The sequence below is a fragment of the Aspergillus puulaauensis genome, chromosome 3 (genome assembly GCF_016861865.1).
Source record: "Aspergillus puulaauensis MK2 DNA, chromosome 3, nearly complete sequence".
NCBI classification, from domain to species: domain Eukaryota; kingdom Fungi; phylum Ascomycota; class Eurotiomycetes; order Eurotiales; family Aspergillaceae; genus Aspergillus; species Aspergillus puulaauensis.
Genome location: NC_054859.1, coordinates 3274979 through 3293572, shown reverse-complemented (window position 1 = coordinate 3293572; position 18594 = coordinate 3274979). Strand labels below are relative to the sequence as shown.

General features: G+C 51.6%; 9 protein-coding genes across 9 annotated transcripts; 3 read left to right on the top strand and 6 right to left on the bottom strand.

Annotated features, from left to right (window-relative positions):
- Window positions 1–83: 83 nt before the first annotated feature.
- APUU_31319S (uncharacterized protein) lies at window positions 84–2363 on the bottom strand (the record flags this gene model as incomplete). The annotated part of the gene is made up of 1 exon (XM_041702510.1): window positions 84–2363. The coding sequence occupies one exon, from the start codon at window positions 2361–2363 to the stop codon at window positions 84–86; it is 2280 nt and encodes a 759-aa protein (XP_041555288.1).
- Window positions 2364–3023: 660 nt separating this feature from the next.
- APUU_31318S (glutathione S-transferase family protein) lies at window positions 3024–3683 on the bottom strand (the record flags this gene model as incomplete). The annotated part of the gene is made up of 1 exon (XM_041702509.1): window positions 3024–3683. One exon carries the CDS (start codon window positions 3681–3683, stop codon window positions 3024–3026), a length of 660 nt encoding a protein of 219 aa, XP_041555287.1.
- A 205-nt stretch (window positions 3684–3888) lies between these two features.
- APUU_31317S (uncharacterized protein) lies at window positions 3889–4726 on the bottom strand (the record flags this gene model as incomplete). The annotated part of the gene is made up of 3 exons (XM_041702508.1): window positions 3889–4304; window positions 4359–4554; window positions 4604–4726. The coding sequence occupies 3 exons, from the start codon at window positions 4724–4726 to the stop codon at window positions 3889–3891; spliced, it is 735 nt and encodes a 244-aa protein (XP_041555286.1).
- Window positions 4727–5586: 860 nt separating this feature from the next.
- APUU_31316A (thermophilic desulfurizing enzyme family protein) lies at window positions 5587–6970 on the top strand (the record flags this gene model as incomplete). Its single annotated transcript, XM_041702506.1, has 3 exons — window positions 5587–5879; window positions 5934–6407; window positions 6457–6970. 3 exons carry the CDS (start codon window positions 5587–5589, stop codon window positions 6968–6970), a joined length of 1281 nt encoding a protein of 426 aa, XP_041555285.1.
- A 1578-nt stretch (window positions 6971–8548) lies between these two features.
- APUU_31315A (uncharacterized protein) lies at window positions 8549–9505 on the top strand (the record flags this gene model as incomplete). The annotated part of the gene is made up of 2 exons (XM_041702505.1): window positions 8549–8618; window positions 8673–9505. The coding sequence occupies 2 exons, from the start codon at window positions 8549–8551 to the stop codon at window positions 9503–9505; spliced, it is 903 nt and encodes a 300-aa protein (XP_041555284.1).
- A 576-nt stretch (window positions 9506–10081) lies between these two features.
- APUU_31314S (alpha/beta hydrolase family protein) lies at window positions 10082–11488 on the bottom strand (the record flags this gene model as incomplete). Its single annotated transcript, XM_041702504.1, has 1 exon — window positions 10082–11488. One exon carries the CDS (start codon window positions 11486–11488, stop codon window positions 10082–10084), a length of 1407 nt encoding a protein of 468 aa, XP_041555283.1.
- A 569-nt stretch (window positions 11489–12057) lies between these two features.
- APUU_31313S (uncharacterized protein) lies at window positions 12058–12666 on the bottom strand (the record flags this gene model as incomplete). Its single annotated transcript, XM_041702503.1, has 1 exon — window positions 12058–12666. The coding sequence occupies one exon, from the start codon at window positions 12664–12666 to the stop codon at window positions 12058–12060; it is 609 nt and encodes a 202-aa protein (XP_041555282.1).
- Window positions 12667–14745: 2079 nt separating this feature from the next.
- APUU_31312A (DUF3712 domain-containing protein) lies at window positions 14746–16159 on the top strand (the record flags this gene model as incomplete). Its single annotated transcript, XM_041702502.1, has 3 exons — window positions 14746–14957; window positions 15009–15433; window positions 15495–16159. The coding sequence occupies 3 exons, from the start codon at window positions 14746–14748 to the stop codon at window positions 16157–16159; spliced, it is 1302 nt and encodes a 433-aa protein (XP_041555281.1).
- Window positions 16160–16919: 760 nt separating this feature from the next.
- Window positions 16920–17763, bottom strand: ENDOGLUCANASE1_1 (glycoside hydrolase family 12 protein; the record flags this gene model as incomplete). The annotated part of the gene is made up of 3 exons (XM_041702501.1): window positions 16920–16999; window positions 17059–17279; window positions 17363–17763. The coding sequence occupies 3 exons, from the start codon at window positions 17761–17763 to the stop codon at window positions 16920–16922; spliced, it is 702 nt and encodes a 233-aa protein (XP_041555280.1).
- Window positions 17764–18594: the final 831 nt, after the last annotated feature.

Below are 18594 nucleotides of genomic sequence, written 5' to 3'. Positions count from 1 at the left end.
ACAAAGCTATACAGCATTCATACAGGTTTAGTCTATATTCGATTAACCCAGTAGTCTATTCATATCGTCTCATTCCACCCAGATCAGATCTTAACTGTCGCTGTGCCCCGAATATCCACTGAACTCGCAGCAACCGAAAACTTGTACACCCCCCGCGCAACCGCCCATTGCTGCGCCCTCACATCCCAATAGCTGAGATCCCTCCGTCGCAGGGAGAACGACACCTGAGCATCCTCACCGACAGGCACCTGAACCTTCTCAAACCCACGCAAAACACGAACCGGCTGTGCCGCCTCAGGGGGGAAAGTAACATACAGCTGCGCAACCTCCGCACCATCCACGCCCCCGGTATTCGAGAGCGTAGTGGTAACCTCTACCACCTCATCAAAGAGATCCTCATACCCACCTAGGCCGAGAGGTCCCGTCGGATACTTAGAATCGAGAGCTGCTGCATCCGTTATTCTCGCGCGAACCGCACCGTAACCGAATGTTGTATACGAAAGTCCATGCCCAAAGGCATATCTCGGCGTGCTATTCCTCGCGTCGAACCAGCGGTAATCGATATACACGCCTTCCGTGAAATTGCAATTCGTAGTCTCGCATATCGAAGCTGGGTAGGCACTCGCCTTCTTGGCGATCGTATGCGTGAGCTTTCCACTCGGGTTCACGTCGCCATAGAGGACGTCCGTGATGGCGAAGCCGGATTCCTGGCCGAGTAGTCCGCCATAGAGAACAGCGGTCACATTGTCATTCTCGATCCATTTCTCCACTAGCCGGGGACCGACAGTGTTAATAACGACGATGGTATTGTTGCAGTTCGATGCTACCTCGAGGACCATCGCATCCTGCTCGGAGTTGTATAGCTCCCCGCGGTCTGCGCCCTCCCCGGAGAAGGCATTTAGGAACACGAGGCATGCGTCGGAACTACTGGCGTAGTTGGCATACGAGTAGCTCTCTGATGTCCCTGAACCAGCGCCACCAATGGCCCCAGCTCCACCCATTCCTGAGCTGGTGCTGCCGGAGTACGTGTCGTTTGTAATCCACCACAGCATACCGCCGCTCTCGCGCTGGCGCATGGTTAGAGCTATCTGCGGTGAGATGATGTATGCTGCGGATCCTGCACCCGAGCCGGTCGGGTTGGTGAGATGCCCTTCGTAGGTATCCCCGTCGGAGCCCATGATGCTGAATGCGTGGTTTGGTCCGGCGATGCCTGAGCCTGCGTGCGCGCCGAAGATGGATACCGAGCCACCCTCGCTCAGTGGGAGACCACTATTTGCGCCGGCGGTGTTCTTCAGGAGCACAAGGGATTCAGCGCCAGCTTGCCTGATCAGCTTAGAGTGGTTTGCCCGCACGCGTCGGTCGTCAGTGGTAGCAGCAACAGAGGGCTGCTTTCCGTCGTCGAGCCCTACATAGAAGAATCCGATGACATTGCGCATAACCATATCATCCAACCGAGCCTCAGTTAGAGATCCATTGCGCAGGCCAGCCGTGATGATATCGTCAGACCAGTACTGGCTCGACCCATAATCCAAGCCCGCATTGGCGGCGTTATAAGCCGTTTTCTGTCCACCGACGTCCCCCAGCACGAGACCCGGAAAGCCCAACTCGGTCTTCAGCATGCGGTCGAGGATGGCACTGCTCTCGCAGGAATACGTCCCGTTCACCCGGTTCATGCCGCACATGAGCGCTCCCATGCCGGCTTTGACTGCGTCGGCAAACGGCCAGAGATACAGCTCGTGCGTGGCCTTGTCGCCCGCATTCGCCGAGTACGACTCGCTATCCCCCATCCCCATCCGGTTCGTCTCCTGTTCATTCAAGAGGAAGTGTCGACCCGTCGAAACAACACCAGCTGCATTCTGGCCCGAAATTGCCTCGCCGGTAAAGATACCGGATAAGTACGGATCCGGGGAGAACGACTCAACGCCTCTACCACCCCAGGGCGTGCGACCAAGGGGACCAGACACGGGGCCGTTAACAAGGTTATAGCCCACCCCGTAAAACTCCTTCCCTGTAGCAAGGAACTGGTCATAGGCGAGACTGCGGTTCCAAGTCATGGCCAGTGCATTGTCGAGCGGGAAGCTGGAGACGTAGTACTGCTGGTTGACGGAGCTCATCCCGTCTTTGCTTTCTAGGGCTGTCCAGACGCCATCGATGGAGCCGCCGGTGATGACGGTGATCTTCTCAGTGGTGTTGAGGCTGGACACTAGCGTTTTGGCCTTTTCGTAGGCGGATTGGTACGCGCCCAGGTTTAGATTTCCGGAGGAGAGCAGAGATGAAGAGGTTGAGGTTGAGGTATTCCCTGATGCTTCTATTCCGTTTGCTAGGGCTGCTGCGGCCAGGAGGCCTACATTGAGGAGCCTCATAGTGTCGATTTATAAGAGGATATCGAGGCGAAAAATTCCCAACGTATAAACGGGGGAGGTCCCTCAATAAATAGGACGACGCGGCATATACTGCAGAATAGTCTAAGACTTGAGACAGTAGTTCGCTTTATACTGAAGCACTGGCTGCGGCATCGGTGCAGCTGGAGCCACTCGACTCGGGTTTTCCGAACCATTCCAGCGGAGTCCAAGATCCATTGTGATACGGATATGTCAGCTATATTTGGTTGTCGATACACAAGGGAGACAGCCATAAGATGGCTTCTTTGGTCACAGGAAACAGCCAAGCCAGTATGAGCGCAACATCAGATATGGTGTGTATCTTTGCAGCTTCTCATGTATGCAGATTGCAGTCGAGAGATTCTTGAGGGATGTCGGACCAGCTATTTGGAACGACGCGTGGGCAGGTTATCTCGCAGTGGGTCAAGTTATCAGATGTGGTCGAGGCTGCAAATCAGAGCTTCATCTGCAGACTCAGACTCAGGGGCTGAAGAATTGGTCTCCACCTGCTCAGCCTTGAAATGCCGTAAATTTCGTAACTAAATCCGAGATTCATAATTCCGATTCTATGGTATATGTCCTATTCCGATATGTACACTTAAACTCCACGCCCTCCTTATAATTACCCTTCCCACTGATAGTTCACCGTCTCCTATATAGAGGATCGCTCAGGCCATCAATCGGGATAAATCCTGGTAATTCCTTAATCCGCTCGATCCAGCTCCTAACATTCTCAAACGGCTCCAGAGAGACGTCCCCCATCGGCGCCAGAGCAACATAAACAAAGACCGCGATATCGGCAATAGTCGGACGACCCAGTGCCAACCATGGCGATTCTCCCAGGACCTTATCCAGGACCTGCAACGATTTGACACCGCGCGTCTGCGATTCCTTCAGTGTTTGGTCTGTACTCGCCGTTCCCAGCCCGTTATACGGACCCCCGAACGATAGGATCGCGCGAGCAGTGAAGACGCCATACTGCACCCAGCTTGCGGCGAATGCTAACCACTCGGTGATGTGTGCTTGCTCGGTGATATCGGTTGCCCACCATCCCTTCTCGTCCGGGCGGGCGTGTTTCCCGGCGAGGTAGACTAGGATTGCGGCGGAGTCTGTGAGGACTACGTCGTTGTCGACGAGGACAGGGACTTCGCCTTTGGGATTGATAGAGAGGAATTTCTCGCCGTGCTGCTCGTCGTTGAGGAAGTCGACTTCTATTATCTCTAGTTGAATGTTCAGGAAGGCGGCTAGCAGCCGGACTTTGTAGCTGTTGCCGGATTCTTTGTAGCTGTAGAGGGTGGGCATGTTGGTCTCAGATTTAAGTCTATTCAAGTGTATCAAGTAATGTGGATGGGGGTGTCCTGTTTAAATGCTTGAGTGGGCGTGATGAGGGGTTGATATTGCATGATCAAGTCTAGACCCCCACGTTAACCCAGTTACACTATATTAAAGTTGATGATATCTTCCTTAGCTGCACACTACATATCTGAAAACGTTCCCTTCCAGTCCACTACTGGGCCTTCCCCTTCTTCCTCCCAAAGAACCGCGACGTGTCACCCAACGGCACATGCAGCAAGGAATCCTGCAACAGCAAATGAAACACAATATACCACCCAACCAGCCCAGCCAGAAAACAAAACACACCACCGGATTTCTGTAGAGCCGCCGCCGACACAGCGTGGCCATCTGCCTTGGCGAAGTAGCTGGCCGCCACAGTCAAGAACCCCAGATCCACAAACAGGAATACCAGGATATACGCGATGTTGCTCGGGAGCGAAGCAATCAGGAACGTAAACACAAAGACAGTCCATAGTATCATGAAGAATCCGACCGCGTTGTTGTACTCCGCTGTGTCTGTTCCGCCGTATGCCTGCGCGACTCCGAATGCCGGTGTGAGGAGGGCGCCATAGCCAGCGTAGAACAGGCCTATCGAGTCAGTTCTTGACAACACTTAAAGAGTATAAAGAAGTTTAAACATACCAAAAGCACTGAAAACAGTATACGCGAACCCGTTACCGATCGAAAGCTCCCACTGCGCAGTCACAACCAGCCCGAAGGCCGCAATGAAGAAGAAATTGGCGACGAAGGCGTTCGGAGTACCGACACCTCGCCATTCCATTAAGCTCAGCGAGAGCGTTGTCAGTGTCGTACCGAAGGCGCCTAATGCTAGCGCGGACTGCCACAATCAGTATATAGTTAGGCGTTGATATGTTGGTAGAACTTACCCCGGCCCCGAGGGACTTTGGAGCTGCATAATCTATGGGAGTCGAGCTTCCCTGTCGCTCGACATCCACTGATCCAGCTGCATTCTTCTGGCTTGTATCTTCTTGCGGTTTAGGAGACGCCATTGTTAAACAATAAAAGGATCATGGAGTCGGTCGCTGACTCGCCGCAAGGCCTCTTATATCGAAGTCGACATTGCATCATTCGTAGCAGGGTATTGCGTGCAGACTATCTCTAGATGTGTTTGCTCCATATAGACCCTGAATGCTAGTTGCATAATGTAGTCCAATTTTTGAGTTTATCTGATTTCGTTGCGGGGTGGCTGCTGCTGTGTGGTGTGCTGGTGGCATAATCGGCCCTTGGATGGTGTGCTTGTAGAGATCTGCTTGTGTGCTTCATTCTTTACTCGGCCGACACTCAAATTTCTGAGCCAATTTTTAGTCATATGTTGATATCACCGTAGACGTTCCTGTCACTGTAGAAGTTCCCGTCCGACTTGGAAGCAAAATGTGTTAACATTGGATGGTGGTGGTCGCCGCTTCATGCTTCATAGTGGCCGTAGTAGCAATATATATCGGGTACGTGTTCTCTCACGATACACTATTTTCAATTGTATTTCAAATTTGCATACAAATTATAGTTAAGAATACCTCTATCTATACAAAAAGCATACATTACTTGCAATAAATTGTACTGCAGTAAAACCCTTTGCGGCTTGTGTGATAAATTCGATTCTGGGGTGATCAGCCTCGTAATGGCGACAACGACCCTCGATCTCGCGCATATCTACGAAGTTATCGGCCGAGTTCCAGAAAGTATACGAAAGAAAGAACATCGAATGCAAATCACTCATGGTGTCATATTCCCTGAACATCATGCCATCGAGATAGGAACCATCTGCCCGGCGGGAGTAGATATACTGCCCTCACCCCGCGAAGGGACTACAACTCAACAATAATATCTCGAATAATATACTTATTCCACCATGGCAACAAACGTCCCAGCCACAGACCCCGCAGTGTATGATTCATACCAGGCGAAATGGTCTTCCCTTCCTGATACCGCGGAGGCATGGCTAGCCAGGGCGCGCGAGGTAGCTGACGTCCTTGCGCAGGATGCAGCGCAAAGAGACCAGGAGAACAAATCCCCGCGTGCAGAAGTTGCACTACTTAAACATTCTGGCCTGCTGAAGCTGCTCGGACCGAAGAAGTATGGTGGTGGAGAACAGCCGTGGAGTGTTGGATACCAGGCTATCCGGGAGGTTGCAAAGGCAGATGGGTAGGTGCCTCTATCTCCTCTTACCATTCAGGAGTCAAGGCTAATAGCTTACAGGTCCATTGGGATGCTCCTAGGCTACCACCTGCTGTGGTCCACAACGGCAAACGTCGTCGGGACACCAGAGCAGATCGAGCGGACGCACGAGCTCATCATCTCCAACAACTACTTCGTCGGCGGTGCTGTGAATCCTCGCGATAGTGATCTGAAGATTACATCCGACGGCGACCATATCGTCTTCAACGGGGCGAAGCACTTTAACACTGGAGGCGTTGTCTCTGACCTCACAGTACTCGAGGGTGTGCTTGACGGCACAGAAGGCCACATATTCGCTCTAGTCGAGACCCGGCAGGCAGGAATCCAGTTCGCGCATAACTGGCACAATATTGGCCTGCGTCTGACCGAATCCGGCGGCGTGAAGATCGAGAACGTCCGAGTTCCCTGGATAGATGCACTGGGCTGGGATGCTTCGAGCAAGAAGCCGCGAGAGGATATCCTGTTAACCTCGTTCGCCGCGTTACTTCTCCCCACGTATGTCTCAAACCATTCTATTGAGGAAAGCAAATACTGACCAGTCTAGTATCCAACTCGTCTTCAGCAACTTCTACCTCGGAATCGCCATCGGGTCTCTGGAATTCGCATCCAAGTACTCAACAGCCAACACCCGCCCCTGGCCATTCGGAGGGGACAACAAGGACGCCGCAACCGACGAATTCTACATTCTGGAGCGTTACGGCAACTTCTTCGCACACCTGCGCGCTACAGAGTCCCTGGCCGACCGTGCGGGAGAGCAACTCTCCGCACTGTACCAGAAGTACAGCGGTAACCGACCTGCCCTAACCGCCGACGAACGAGGAGAGGTGGCCGAATGGGTGGCCAGTGTCAAGGTCGTCACGACGGATGTTGGGCTGCGCGTTACGTCGGGGGTGTTTGAGGTTACGGGGGCGAGGGCGACGGCGTTGAAGGTGGGATTGGATCGGTTCTGGAGGGATATCAGGACGCATACATTGCATGATCCGGTGGCGTATAAGAATCGCGAATTGGGGAGGTATGCGCTGCTGAAGGAGTATCCGACGCCGTCGTGGTATACATAGCCATGCAATGATGGTAGGTATAGCAATGTTATTCATGTATGTTTGACCAAATCCATACCCAAGCAGTGTAGTCCGACCTGTCATTGCCTAACTGTTGAAGGCGTTGGCGCCAACAAAATGATAGATCGTCTGCAGTCATTGTCAGAAGCTTGCCACGTAATAATCGACCGTTATACTGCATGCTGCAAGTGTGCTCGAGCACACATCCGTATGCTCGTGTGGATCTCCTCATACGGTGAATGGTCTGATTTCCCAACCGCGCTGTCGAGAAACATCCACGGCAGAGATCGCGCAATCCCCTTCACCTGCCGCTCCATTTGGATCTCGTAGCTGAATCCTGGATTCACGCCATGGCTGAGGTATCCCATTCGACAAAGCTTCAGCAGCTCTTCCGTTTCGATCTCGGTGTTGACAACGATCGGCACCGAGTTGGCTGGCATTCGCGTCGTGAACATCATTTCCCCAAGAAGGCGAGAGGCCTAGACTAAATACTAAGGTTCTGCATTTCCGAGTCTATTTGATCTAGCCTGGCTGCTCGGGGGAACGTCGGGGGCAGCTGAAGATGACGACCGTCCTCGGATTAATCGGAAATAGTCTGCCCAATTAAACTTCGAATGCGTTCTAGAATGCTTCATCTCCTTAGGAATCACTAGTGATCGAATTATTGAGTCTTCTTTCTGAAGATTCCACCAGCAGTACATACCATATAATAAGCACCTGAATTGAATAGTTACATTTCATTTCGAATATGAATACGTCGGTAGAAGATAATTTTACAGCTTAACTGGGACCTCGGACTTTAGTGGGTCTGACACTGCCCAAAATAAAGTCAGTTAGGGCCTCGGCGTTAACACTGCTGCAGTCAAGCTTTAATCTTAAACCATTTAGTCTATCTCCGAGGCTAAACACTGCTAAGCACTCAAATAAATGCCAATCTCTAATTTTAGATGTCTCTCGCGGAGTGGCTTGTACGGTCTACGCGGCGCCAGTCGATCCTCCGCGCAATGAACAGTTGAACACGGTGGAGACAACGGCCGATGACGCGGACAAGGCTGACAGGCTGCAATGTTAGTTTCGAGCCGTTATCAGATTAGCTTAATGTATGAGAACAGCATCGAGTATGTTTGGGCTGACAGGCATTATTCCACTATAGCGGACGGTTATGCGGTGGAAGGGATGTCTGAGCTATTATACAACGGGCCAGAGTCATCAAGGACGAATTACGGAGTAGACTGATGTAAGATTAGATGAGCTGTAATCGTCGCAATATCTCGGAATTAGCCGTGATGTACAGCCAGATTCGCCCTGCGGATATACCTGCTGGTTGCCTCATAGGGACATCTCGGTGACGACAACATGGACTATTGCGATCAATCACTCCAGGCACCATGAATGCTTCGAATGACGTGACAAGGGGCGCGTAAGGACCTTGACACTCCATGAGCATCGCAAGATATAAAGAGGGCAAACTGTACCGGTATTCAGGTCATATCAATCTCATCAAAACATCTCAACACAACAAGACCTTGTAACCATACTCTCTTTTACCTATCCAACTCTCGTCTATCAACCATCAACATGAAGATCGCAGCTGTTATGTCCGCCTTGATGGCCGCTGGCCTGGTTGCTGGTGCTCCTCCGGCGCCTCGTACGTATATCATCTTCAATAACAACCAGCATCCAATGCTAACATTACTTCAAGGCCCAACTGACCTCTCCAACCCGCCTCCTCACAATGGCCCTAACGTCGCTGTTGCTGGCAACGGCAAGCGTGACGAGCACCCTCCTCCGCCCAAGCCCACCGACAACAACCCCCCTCCTCACCACGATGGTGGAAACGGCAACGGCAAGCGTGGAGATGTGCCCCCTCCCCCCAAGCCTACCGACGGTGAATTCCCGCCTCATAAGGGAGATGGAAACGGCAAGCGTGGTGACATCCCGCCCCCTCCTAAGCCTACCGACGGCGAGCTCCCTCCTCCTAAGGACGATGGCCACGACAACGGAAAGCGTGGCGATATCCCACCTCCCCCGAAGCCTACAGACGATCACCACCCACCCAAGGGAGATGGCAAGCGTGACCAGCTTCCTCCTCCTCCCAAGCCCACCGACGGAGAGGTTCCCCCTCCCCACGACAACGGAAAGCGTGGCGATGTCCCGCCCCCTCCTAAGCCTACTGATGGCGAGCTTCCTCCTCCCAAGGATGATGGCCACGACAACGGCAAGCGTGGTGACATCCCTCCTCCCCCCAAGCCCACCGACGGCCAGGCCCCTCCTCCTAAGGATGATGGCCATGACAACGGAAAGCGTGGCGATGTCCCTCCTCCCCCTAAGCCTACCGATGGCCAGGCTCCCCCTCCCAAGGAAGATGGCGACGACAACGGCAAGCGTGGTGACATCCCTCCTCCCCCCAAGCCCACCGACGGCCAGGCCCCTCCTCCCAAGGATGATGGCCATGACAACGGAAAGCGTGGTGACATCCCTCCTCCCCCTAAACCCACCGACGGCCAGCTCCCTCCCGCTCCTACCGTGGTTTGAATCCACTCAGAGATGGATTTCTGGAAATGTCTGGACTCTGAGCTTGCTTAGTACTGTGGCTAGCTCATTTGAGCTGATCTGTTAGTATCAGCCAGGAAGAGAAGGGAAGTGTTGGTATAACAATACTGGGTGGATTGATAGATGAACAGCAGTTTCTTTACAATGTACATTGGCTTTCGTTTATTTCTTTGTTGTGCACAACTTTTTTAAGACGTCTTAATACACTCGTTTATTACTCTAGCATTGGCTTCTGATATTAGTAGCACAAAAGCCCTAAGCCTTTTCAAATAGGCACATTATGCATCAATCGCCTACGGCAGTGCGATGGAGATGCCTCCTCACTACCTAAGCCAGGGCAATAGAAGTATTCAAGGTTAGCTTGACAGAATGCCTACTATTGTAGAAAGAGCGAAGAGGTCATGATATTCTACCTGCTTACTAGAGCTCTTTGACAAGAATCACCATCTGTGACCAACCATCACTACCAGAGGTCTGATTTCATCAGAATCTATAACGAACAATTTAGGACCTTCTTTACGTACCCCCCAAAACTACCTAGCCAGTACAGTTATCTCCTTATACCCCGATAAACCTCCCCTCCTCCCCCAACCACAAATCCATAAAATCAAACGCCGTCTTGACCGTATCCCCAAACTCCCCCGGAACCCTCTCACACTCCGTACAAGTCTCAATCGTATGCTGCGCCCCCTCCACAAACCCAATCGACTTATCGCTCGACTTGGCAGCGAGATAGATTTTCTCCGCATTCAAATACTCATAGTGTCCCGTATTCCCCATCGCCAGCAACGGCTTCGTAATGCCCTGCACACTCGCAATCGGCGCCGTCTGGGACGAGGACCAGTCCACGCCTGTGATATTGTCCGCCGTGACACCAAAGGTGGACGCGTCAATCCGGATGGCGAATGTAGACAGGAATCGCGTAATTGTTGTCTTCAACGCACCGGTGTAGAATGAATCTACCGCGCTGGGGATACCAGCCGACGCAACGCGTACACTGGGAACGACCTGCGTGGTATTGCGCCCGTTCTTATGGAGCAGAGGCCACTTATGGACGGTATGCGACAGAAGGTGTGTATCCTGGGTAATAGCCTTGTTGTTAAACCCGATATAATTCGCATCGGGAATCACCAGGCCCTCGTCGTCAGTGTAGTCTCCCTTCCCGGCGGTTATCAGGGTATTGCGCTGTATTGCGTGCGTCTGGATGCGATTCCAGCGTGCGGCGACACCGGTCCAGAACTGTTTCATGAATGAGGATGTGTAGTTTGCTCCGTTTTCGGTCCAGCCGTTGGCCTTGCTGTAGATGTTGAGGGCGGGGTTGATATCACTATCTGCACCGGTGGATTCGTTCGTTATGGCAGGGTTGATAGAGAGGAGCGTCATGGTCGACAGGCCGTAGTTCGCATCGATAAGGAGGACTCCGTCGGCGGGCGGGAGGCCGTCCATTGCACTCGAACAGGGGTAGATCTTTTCGGTCCCATTACAGGCTGAGGCGCCGTTCTCGGCGACGTCCTGGTACGCGGCCATCATGGCGCCGCCGCCTGAATGGCCCCAGACGATGACCTGCTCGATGTCTGGGTTGCTTCGGAGGTAGTCCACTCCTGTTCCGACGTTGCTCATCATTGTCTCGAAGTCGAGGTCGCTCATCTCGCCGGTCTTGCTTTGTGCGTTGTTGAGGCAGAGGGTCGTGTATCCTCGGACTGGGAGTTCGGTGCACGGGTAGAAGGTTGTGTAGTCTTGCTCAGCGTGCATGACTAGAACTCCGATTTTGGCTTTGGCTGGGTCCCCGTTGGCAATGGGATGGAATAGGCCGCCGACGACTCCGGTGCCGAATGTCACAAGAGATGGGACTGGGAGGCTCACATTCCCCAGGGAGGTGTGCGTGTTTTGGGTTGGGAACTGGCTGGCGCTGGCTGGGATGGCCAAGCCGCCCAGGGCTCCTAGGAATCGGTTGAAGCCTTTCATAGTGGAATGGATAAGGGTAAAAAGACCAGAGGAGTGTATGTCTTTCTCTCATGGCGAACGGCGTAAATATGGCCAGATATATAGTCATAGTCGCCCGTTCCTGCATAAGTTTCTTACAGCTGGATCTCTCCAGGTTGAAACCAGCCAGTGACATCCAGCAGTCATAGTCACCAGTTCTTACGCAGTAATATAGGCCGAGCTCCATTGCCTCGGGGTTACAGGGATATGACACTGTACTGCTAGTGCTTGCGTGTCTGATCCGCTTTGCGTGCGGAGACCAAACTCTTTAGGGCATCGGTCGAAGCCTGGGTGCCTGGGGCATTCATCCCCTGACCATGCTGTATGCAGTAATCAAGTCCTATCCATCCCCTTTTACTTCTTTGTTGTGTGGGAGAGTAAATAAGACCGGCCAGGTACTATAAAATGATTTGCAAAAGCAGCTTCAAACACAAAGCGCTGTGTAACTATCTCATAAAACCAATATTATACCTAGATAAGCTATCTTCTGCTACAGGCATCACAGGGTACCATAGGGCTAAGAGTAACCGGAATCTGTCCCATGTGCAAATTCATACAAATAATGACGGATCGCGTGGGCTGGGATAAAACGGTGACCCACAGGTATAATCCGTGGCAAATGGTGGGAGGCTGTTTATACCATTATCATTGTGAGCCCGGGCAACATCCCTATTCACCTTGTTTTGCGCAGATGGGTTTGCCGTGTACGCTTGCACCTTGTCTCCTAGCGGGAAAATTGCAACGGGGAGCTTGTTTTGCTCGGGTAAATGTCCTTGACTTGGGTCATAAGAAGAGCTTGAAATATCGAAAACAAGGAAGACGCGAGTTTCCCACTTCTGCTTTGCCAATAGCTTTAGTTCAGGTTGACGGTCGTATGTGCCCTCTAATAAATGATTGCATTTGAGTATATCGACGGCTGTTGGGAGTAATTGGCCCGAAGAAGACCATGACTGCTCCCAATATGAACTCCTTGAGGCAATGACAGGACTCGCAGCGGCTTTTGCGTCGACATTTGGACGTCTATATTCGTAGCTCCAGAAATGGAGTGATGAGCTCTCGCAATTAGCCAGACCCTTAGGCAAAATATAGAGGATTTGGGTCGGTAAAGCCGTGATGCGACTGACCTTAGCTGTCGATGTACCCCTTTGAAGGAAATGCATGATCAGTATGCTATACACATACAATACACATATTTCCGAATCAATATTCCTCGTTAGCTAGACGATCTTGGCACTGCTTTCAGACGCTGATTTTGTAAACCACTGTAACTAGATTTGAGTGAATGCGATGCTTTAGTTACCAGTGTCTAACCGGTGAATTGTTACCCTTAATATATATCGAAATACCATTTGACGAAAATCCCCACCACTGGTTATTTAGCGTAGTTTCTATTTGCATTATATCATTTATATGCCAACAATATATATGATATAATCAACAGACACAGGGCTCAGCAGAGTAATAAAAATATAGTTGGGATTTCTTATAATACTCCTTAACTTCGCTGGCGTATAATGCAAATAGAAGGACCGCTAACTGCCACTAGCGGTTGTATGGTTGGCTAGTAGCATATAGGCTAGTTCGGTTATGCAGTGGGTAGCTTGACGTGTCGCGAGTACGCGCTTGACAAACACCCAGCTTAAAGAAATGGAATGAACATGACAGTAAGCAAGAGAGCGACCGTGCGAAACAAGCAACAGTTAAAGTCATGTCCGAGATTGAGGACTGATTGCGACTGCGCCAATGATGCCGGCAGTCCTAATAAACAGCTGAAATACACCGGTGTTGATTGGCTGTTTGGATACCTAGCACTTTCGATGCAGATAAGAAACGCCAGAGTAGGACAAAAAGAGGCCAATGATAGAGCCGGGCATTCCAGTCGACGTAATTGTCACACTCATCATGATTCATGAAGCGCTGTAAAGACGTGACCGCGGGGAAGTGGCCCCAGATAGCGGTCACGGAGGCGATTCCGCCCCACGCCCAGAGATCTGCAGACCAGCACGCATCGCCCCTTCACAGAGGAGCGGGGAAGGCAGGGTGGGTGATGATCGTCCCCAACAGCTGGACTTCGTCAGTATTGGAGCATGAGGAGTTAACCACTTTAGCCGCGGTGTTCGGCAGAGGGAAAGACTAGGGCATGCCGTCTTGGGTGCGTAGTATTGAGTGTCACAGTCGAGAGTTTGCAAGTCGACGTTAGACAAATGCTTATCAGTGAGCCATATGCCGGCTATTTTATACGATGTAAGCAAACCCGACTGAATGCCGTGGATGGTGGCGATGTGCTGGAAAGGGGCATAATACCGGGCTCAAGTATAGGCAGCAATCCGGGGTAGACCCCCACACCACAACTTACCAGTCTCCAGTTCTCTTCAAGCCTTCCCCTCTTGCATCTCCACTGGACGGCTGTCGATCATCTTTCCCCCGGCTTTTTCCTCGGCCGCTGGGGCCCAAAGAGGGGGCGCTGCTTGGTGTCCCTGTGATAAACCTTAACAGCCTGCCATTCCCACTTGGGCCATGACTGTTGTTGCTAACTTGCTGGTCTTGGACGACATCTGGGGTACACCAGTATTGGCTCTGCTATTACCATCGTCATCAATGCGGCAGTCCTTCGTCGATCACGCCTCCTTTCCTGTAACATCAACGTCTGGGCCCCTGCCAACAAATCCTGAGTCAGAACAGTTATGATTCGCAGGACTATCCCAATAGCCTGGCTGTTGCATAGTTGCGCTCCAATCCAAAGCCATCATTGAATCCACTGTGACGCGAGATTGCACTGTGTCGAGTCGTACTTCAAGTCAATCACAATAGTCCTCAGCCTTTGGACGAATGGGCGTCGACTGATACAGGATATGATGCACTTGTTGCTTCTGGGGTCCCATCCTCGCGGCTCATGCATCTGACTTTTCCGCACTGATTCATAGCGTGCAAAGCTACGTTGGTTGGTACCCAATACGGCCAACAGCTGATCGAATGGACCCTTTCTTTCCCCTTTCCCCCGGGCATTGAGTTCAACTACTGCGAATTGACCCAGACAAGCTTGAACATCCAATGTCCCGAATCTCCTCGGTCTAAATGAACCATGCGATCTGCAACCCGGGGAACCCCCCGCGGCATTTCTTTAAGTAGCCTGCGCGCGCATTCTGGGGTTCGCGAACACGTTATTTACTGGGGGTCACTCGTCAATTGCTCGTTCCTACTTTCTTCGAGACCTGGAGCTGGACAGACAACATCTCACCATGTCCGAACATGAGGAAAGGTCAGGTCCGCACTCCCATAACGAGACACCCCCGTTGAAGGATGCCGACGAGAATGGCAAGACGGAGCAGGATGTCTCGGAGGAGGAGGAGGTCCCATTGACGCGCGCGCAGAAGGTGAAGCGCCATCTGAGGCGCTTTTGGTACTATTACCTTGGGGCGCTTGTCTTCCTTATTATCTTCCTGCCTGTCTTGTGAGTATACCATTGCCATATTTGACACTTCATCCAGTCTAACACGGCCAGCTTCCTGGTTGTCATCCCAGCAGTCGCACAACTCGTCATCAACCAGTCAGACCTCGTCTTGGTAGATGCCATGGTCGCCCAGCCAGAGGACACCTCAGTCATCCTGACAATCCAAGCCAAGATCAACCTGAAAGTCGTCCTCCCCGTTCGAATCGAGCCCGTTACCTTAGGCCTGTTTGACCGCGCGCTCGGATCGGACGCCGCATACGCCGAGGCCGATATCCCCGGGCAGGTAATCAAGGGCAATTACACACTAGGAATCAAAGACACGCCTACGCCGATCCTCAACATGGCAGCCTTCAAGGCGTTCGTGCACGAGGTCGTCTTCATGGAGGATGCGACTCTCTCCGTGACGGGGGCGACGAATGGATATCTAGGTGTTTTGAAATGTCCTGTCACTATCGACAAGGACATCACGAGTCCCGGTATGTCGAACCAATATTCCAAATATCCCACTGCCTGAACGTGTACTTACACTGTTAATAGGCCTCAACCAGTTCAAGGGCTTCAGCATAACCAACGGCGCCCTCGTCAAGGCCCGGCCAGACGGCACAAACCTCATCGGCAACGTAACCCTGCCCAATCCCACCGTCATCACGCTCGACGTCGGCACGCTCGTCCTCGACGTCAAGAGTGGGGATCTCCTGATTGGAAACGCAACGATAAACAACGTCCGACTCGTGCCCGGAAGCAACACCTTCCCCCTCAACGGCGTGCTCTCGATCAGCACCGTCCTGGACAACCTCGGCGACGTCCTATCCACACAAGGGCCCTCCCTCAAAGCCGGGAATCTGAGTCTCAATGCCGTGACCAGGTCGATTACGTTCGAGGGCAATTATGTGCCGTATTACACCGAGGTGCTGCGCACGCTTACCCTGACTGCGAATATCGGGATTGCGGATTTCCTGAAGAACACTATCCAGAATATGGACTTGGGTAGTATTCTCAGTGGAGCGAAGAACAATTCTAGCGCGAAGGCGCTGATTGATGGAGCGGAGAGTAAGGCCAAGGATGGTGGTGGGAGTGGGTTGGCTGGCCTCGCCGATAGTTTCAAGCGCAATATCCATGTTCGGGACGTCCTGCAGAAGGATCACCCTGATAACGGGGATATTATTATAGAGTCGCTGGTTCGGACGTTGGATGAGCCATAGTTATGAAATTCCTAGATATACTTGAGCTATGCTCCCGGCGTGACCTGGTTGAGCGGTGCTCTTGGACGCAGTTATGATAGGTATCTAATCTAATTTAATGTTGAATGATTACATGAATATTCTAGGTAGACAGTAGACGTCGGTAATAGGTGATCGTATAATGATCTTACAGCGGGATAACACTGTCATAGCCAATGTCAGGACTTCCTGCCCTACTCACTATCCATCCCAGGTGAACCTGCAGTAAGACGCACCTGGAAATACACCGACCGGGAGCGACTGTCTGTTAACATGCAGGGCATCAAATGCCGCAGCAATCCAAACTGACCAACGCACATATGTAGTTAGTTTGAAATGTAAAAGGATGTGCGCCACGAGGATCTATCTATCCGAGATAATACGCTCTACATAGTTAAGTCCTTTACCATGTGGTATCGCCCCGGTGAGTCTAATATTACTCTCGAAGCGCCTTTCAATCTTTTGAAGGCGTTGTAACAGTCAATACTCCGTGGATAATAGCACGGTGGCAAAGTATATAAACAACGTTCTTGAAGTGGACGTATGTGCCGGCCAGGAGGCCTCTCGGGGAGGCAAATTTGTATTGGTGAAGATGGATAAACTATCCTAAATCTAAAGACTCATGATCTGGATCTGTAACTCTAAAGTCCAAATTATGAGCAACACGAAGGATAATAAAAATGAATGAAGAATATTTTCATCTCGCCCAGATGGAATAAACCGGGTCCCATGGGCTTGACGCCTATGCCACGCTCGCCGTGAACTGAGAAACAGTCAAGGTACTCTCGCCACCAGTGAATGGTTCAGTGCCAAATTGCACAGCTAGAATCTGTTAGAACACTTTACTCCATCACTATCCGCAAGCTGGTACAGGAACTTACTAAGAAGATATTGGCTGTCCGCGGGGTAAGAGTGGTTGTCGGTCAGATAGTCCCAGAACTCTTTGATATCTGCGTCAAAGGACGTAACGGGCTCCGAGGCAACAAAGCTATACACTTCCATGTCCTCGTTCATGCCGTTCCAGATTTCCCAGGTAGTGCCACCTACGTCTGCGCTGTCCAACTGGCTACCAATTGGCGTGGCTGCGCCATACCGGCCGAGCCTGATGAAGGCAGGCAGATCAGCAATGTTCACGCAGGTCAAGAGGAGTTTCCGGTAAAGAGAAACAGGCTTATAATCACTCACCAGATCATAAGCTCATAGTCACCACTGCTAGTCTCGTGGCTCTGATCCGCGGCGGTGAAGAGATCGTACGCCACATCAGCGTCGATGTCTGTATTATCATAGCTCCACTCTGCGGTAGATGGGATGCTTCCAATGCCGCTGACCAGCACGGGGTCAAAGGTCAAACCGGAGTTTGGGTAGCTCTTGACGCTCCCCTCACCAGACCAGGTCCAGGTGGTGTGCCATTGGACACCAGAGCTTGAGATGCTCTCAACTGTTGTACACTGGCTGCCCGTACCGGAGTCTTGTCCCCACATGTTGTTGTTGACAATATACCCGTCGCTCGATACAACGCCATACTGCTCACACAGCTCCTGAGCAACAGCTGCAGTAATGGGGAGGAGAATATGAATGGGCTTCATGGTAGATGAGGCTTTCGTCGCGATTGAACAACTTCTGAGCAATGACTTGATGTGTTGATGAATTTGAGCTACGAAGATAGATCCATAGTTGATTTATATGCCTCAGAGGATAGCAAATCTCCGGCGACCCATTCCATGACGTACAAGGAGGTACCTCCGATGGCCTTCAAAATGGGAGCCCCAAGGGGCACAGGAAGCTGCCTGTCAGCTCGAGATGGATATAGATCTGTAACCTTGAATAGCCCGCGTCGAAAATAGTAGGCACGAGGTAGATCAAACGTGAATTCATCGTTTCAGGTTCAGTGGCCCCACCAAGATGTATTCCTGGCACTGTTGTTCACTGGTTCAGGCACTGCTCCGTCTCTTGCTCTGCCGTTCTGGCCCCACTGCTTAGACTCTAGACTGATCCCTAGTACAACAAATGCGCGGTACTTGCGTTAAGAATTGACTCAAGTATCCCGATCTAGAACCAATCCGTGCTTGAGAAAATCAGAATGTCGTGATTCTTCGTAGGATGAAGACAATGGGACCTCTAAACAATGTCCTGTCCAGGCATTCTCACCCAGCATCTCACAGTTAGCAGGCTCGGGGATTTACCGGAACATGACGTGTAATGATCTCTACAGTCCCACCCACCTAACCTACTAAGAACACGACACTAAGGATCTGTGTGATGTGCAGGGGCCGAAACTGGAGGTGCTGCGACAGCGGAGATGTCCGTCAGAGCAGGCTCTCTGCTCTCAATGCAGGGCTGTCAAACAAATCCCATCTAGCCCCTGCATATAATTACTAGTGTCGTTCCAGGCCCCATCCACGCACTTCTTATACTAT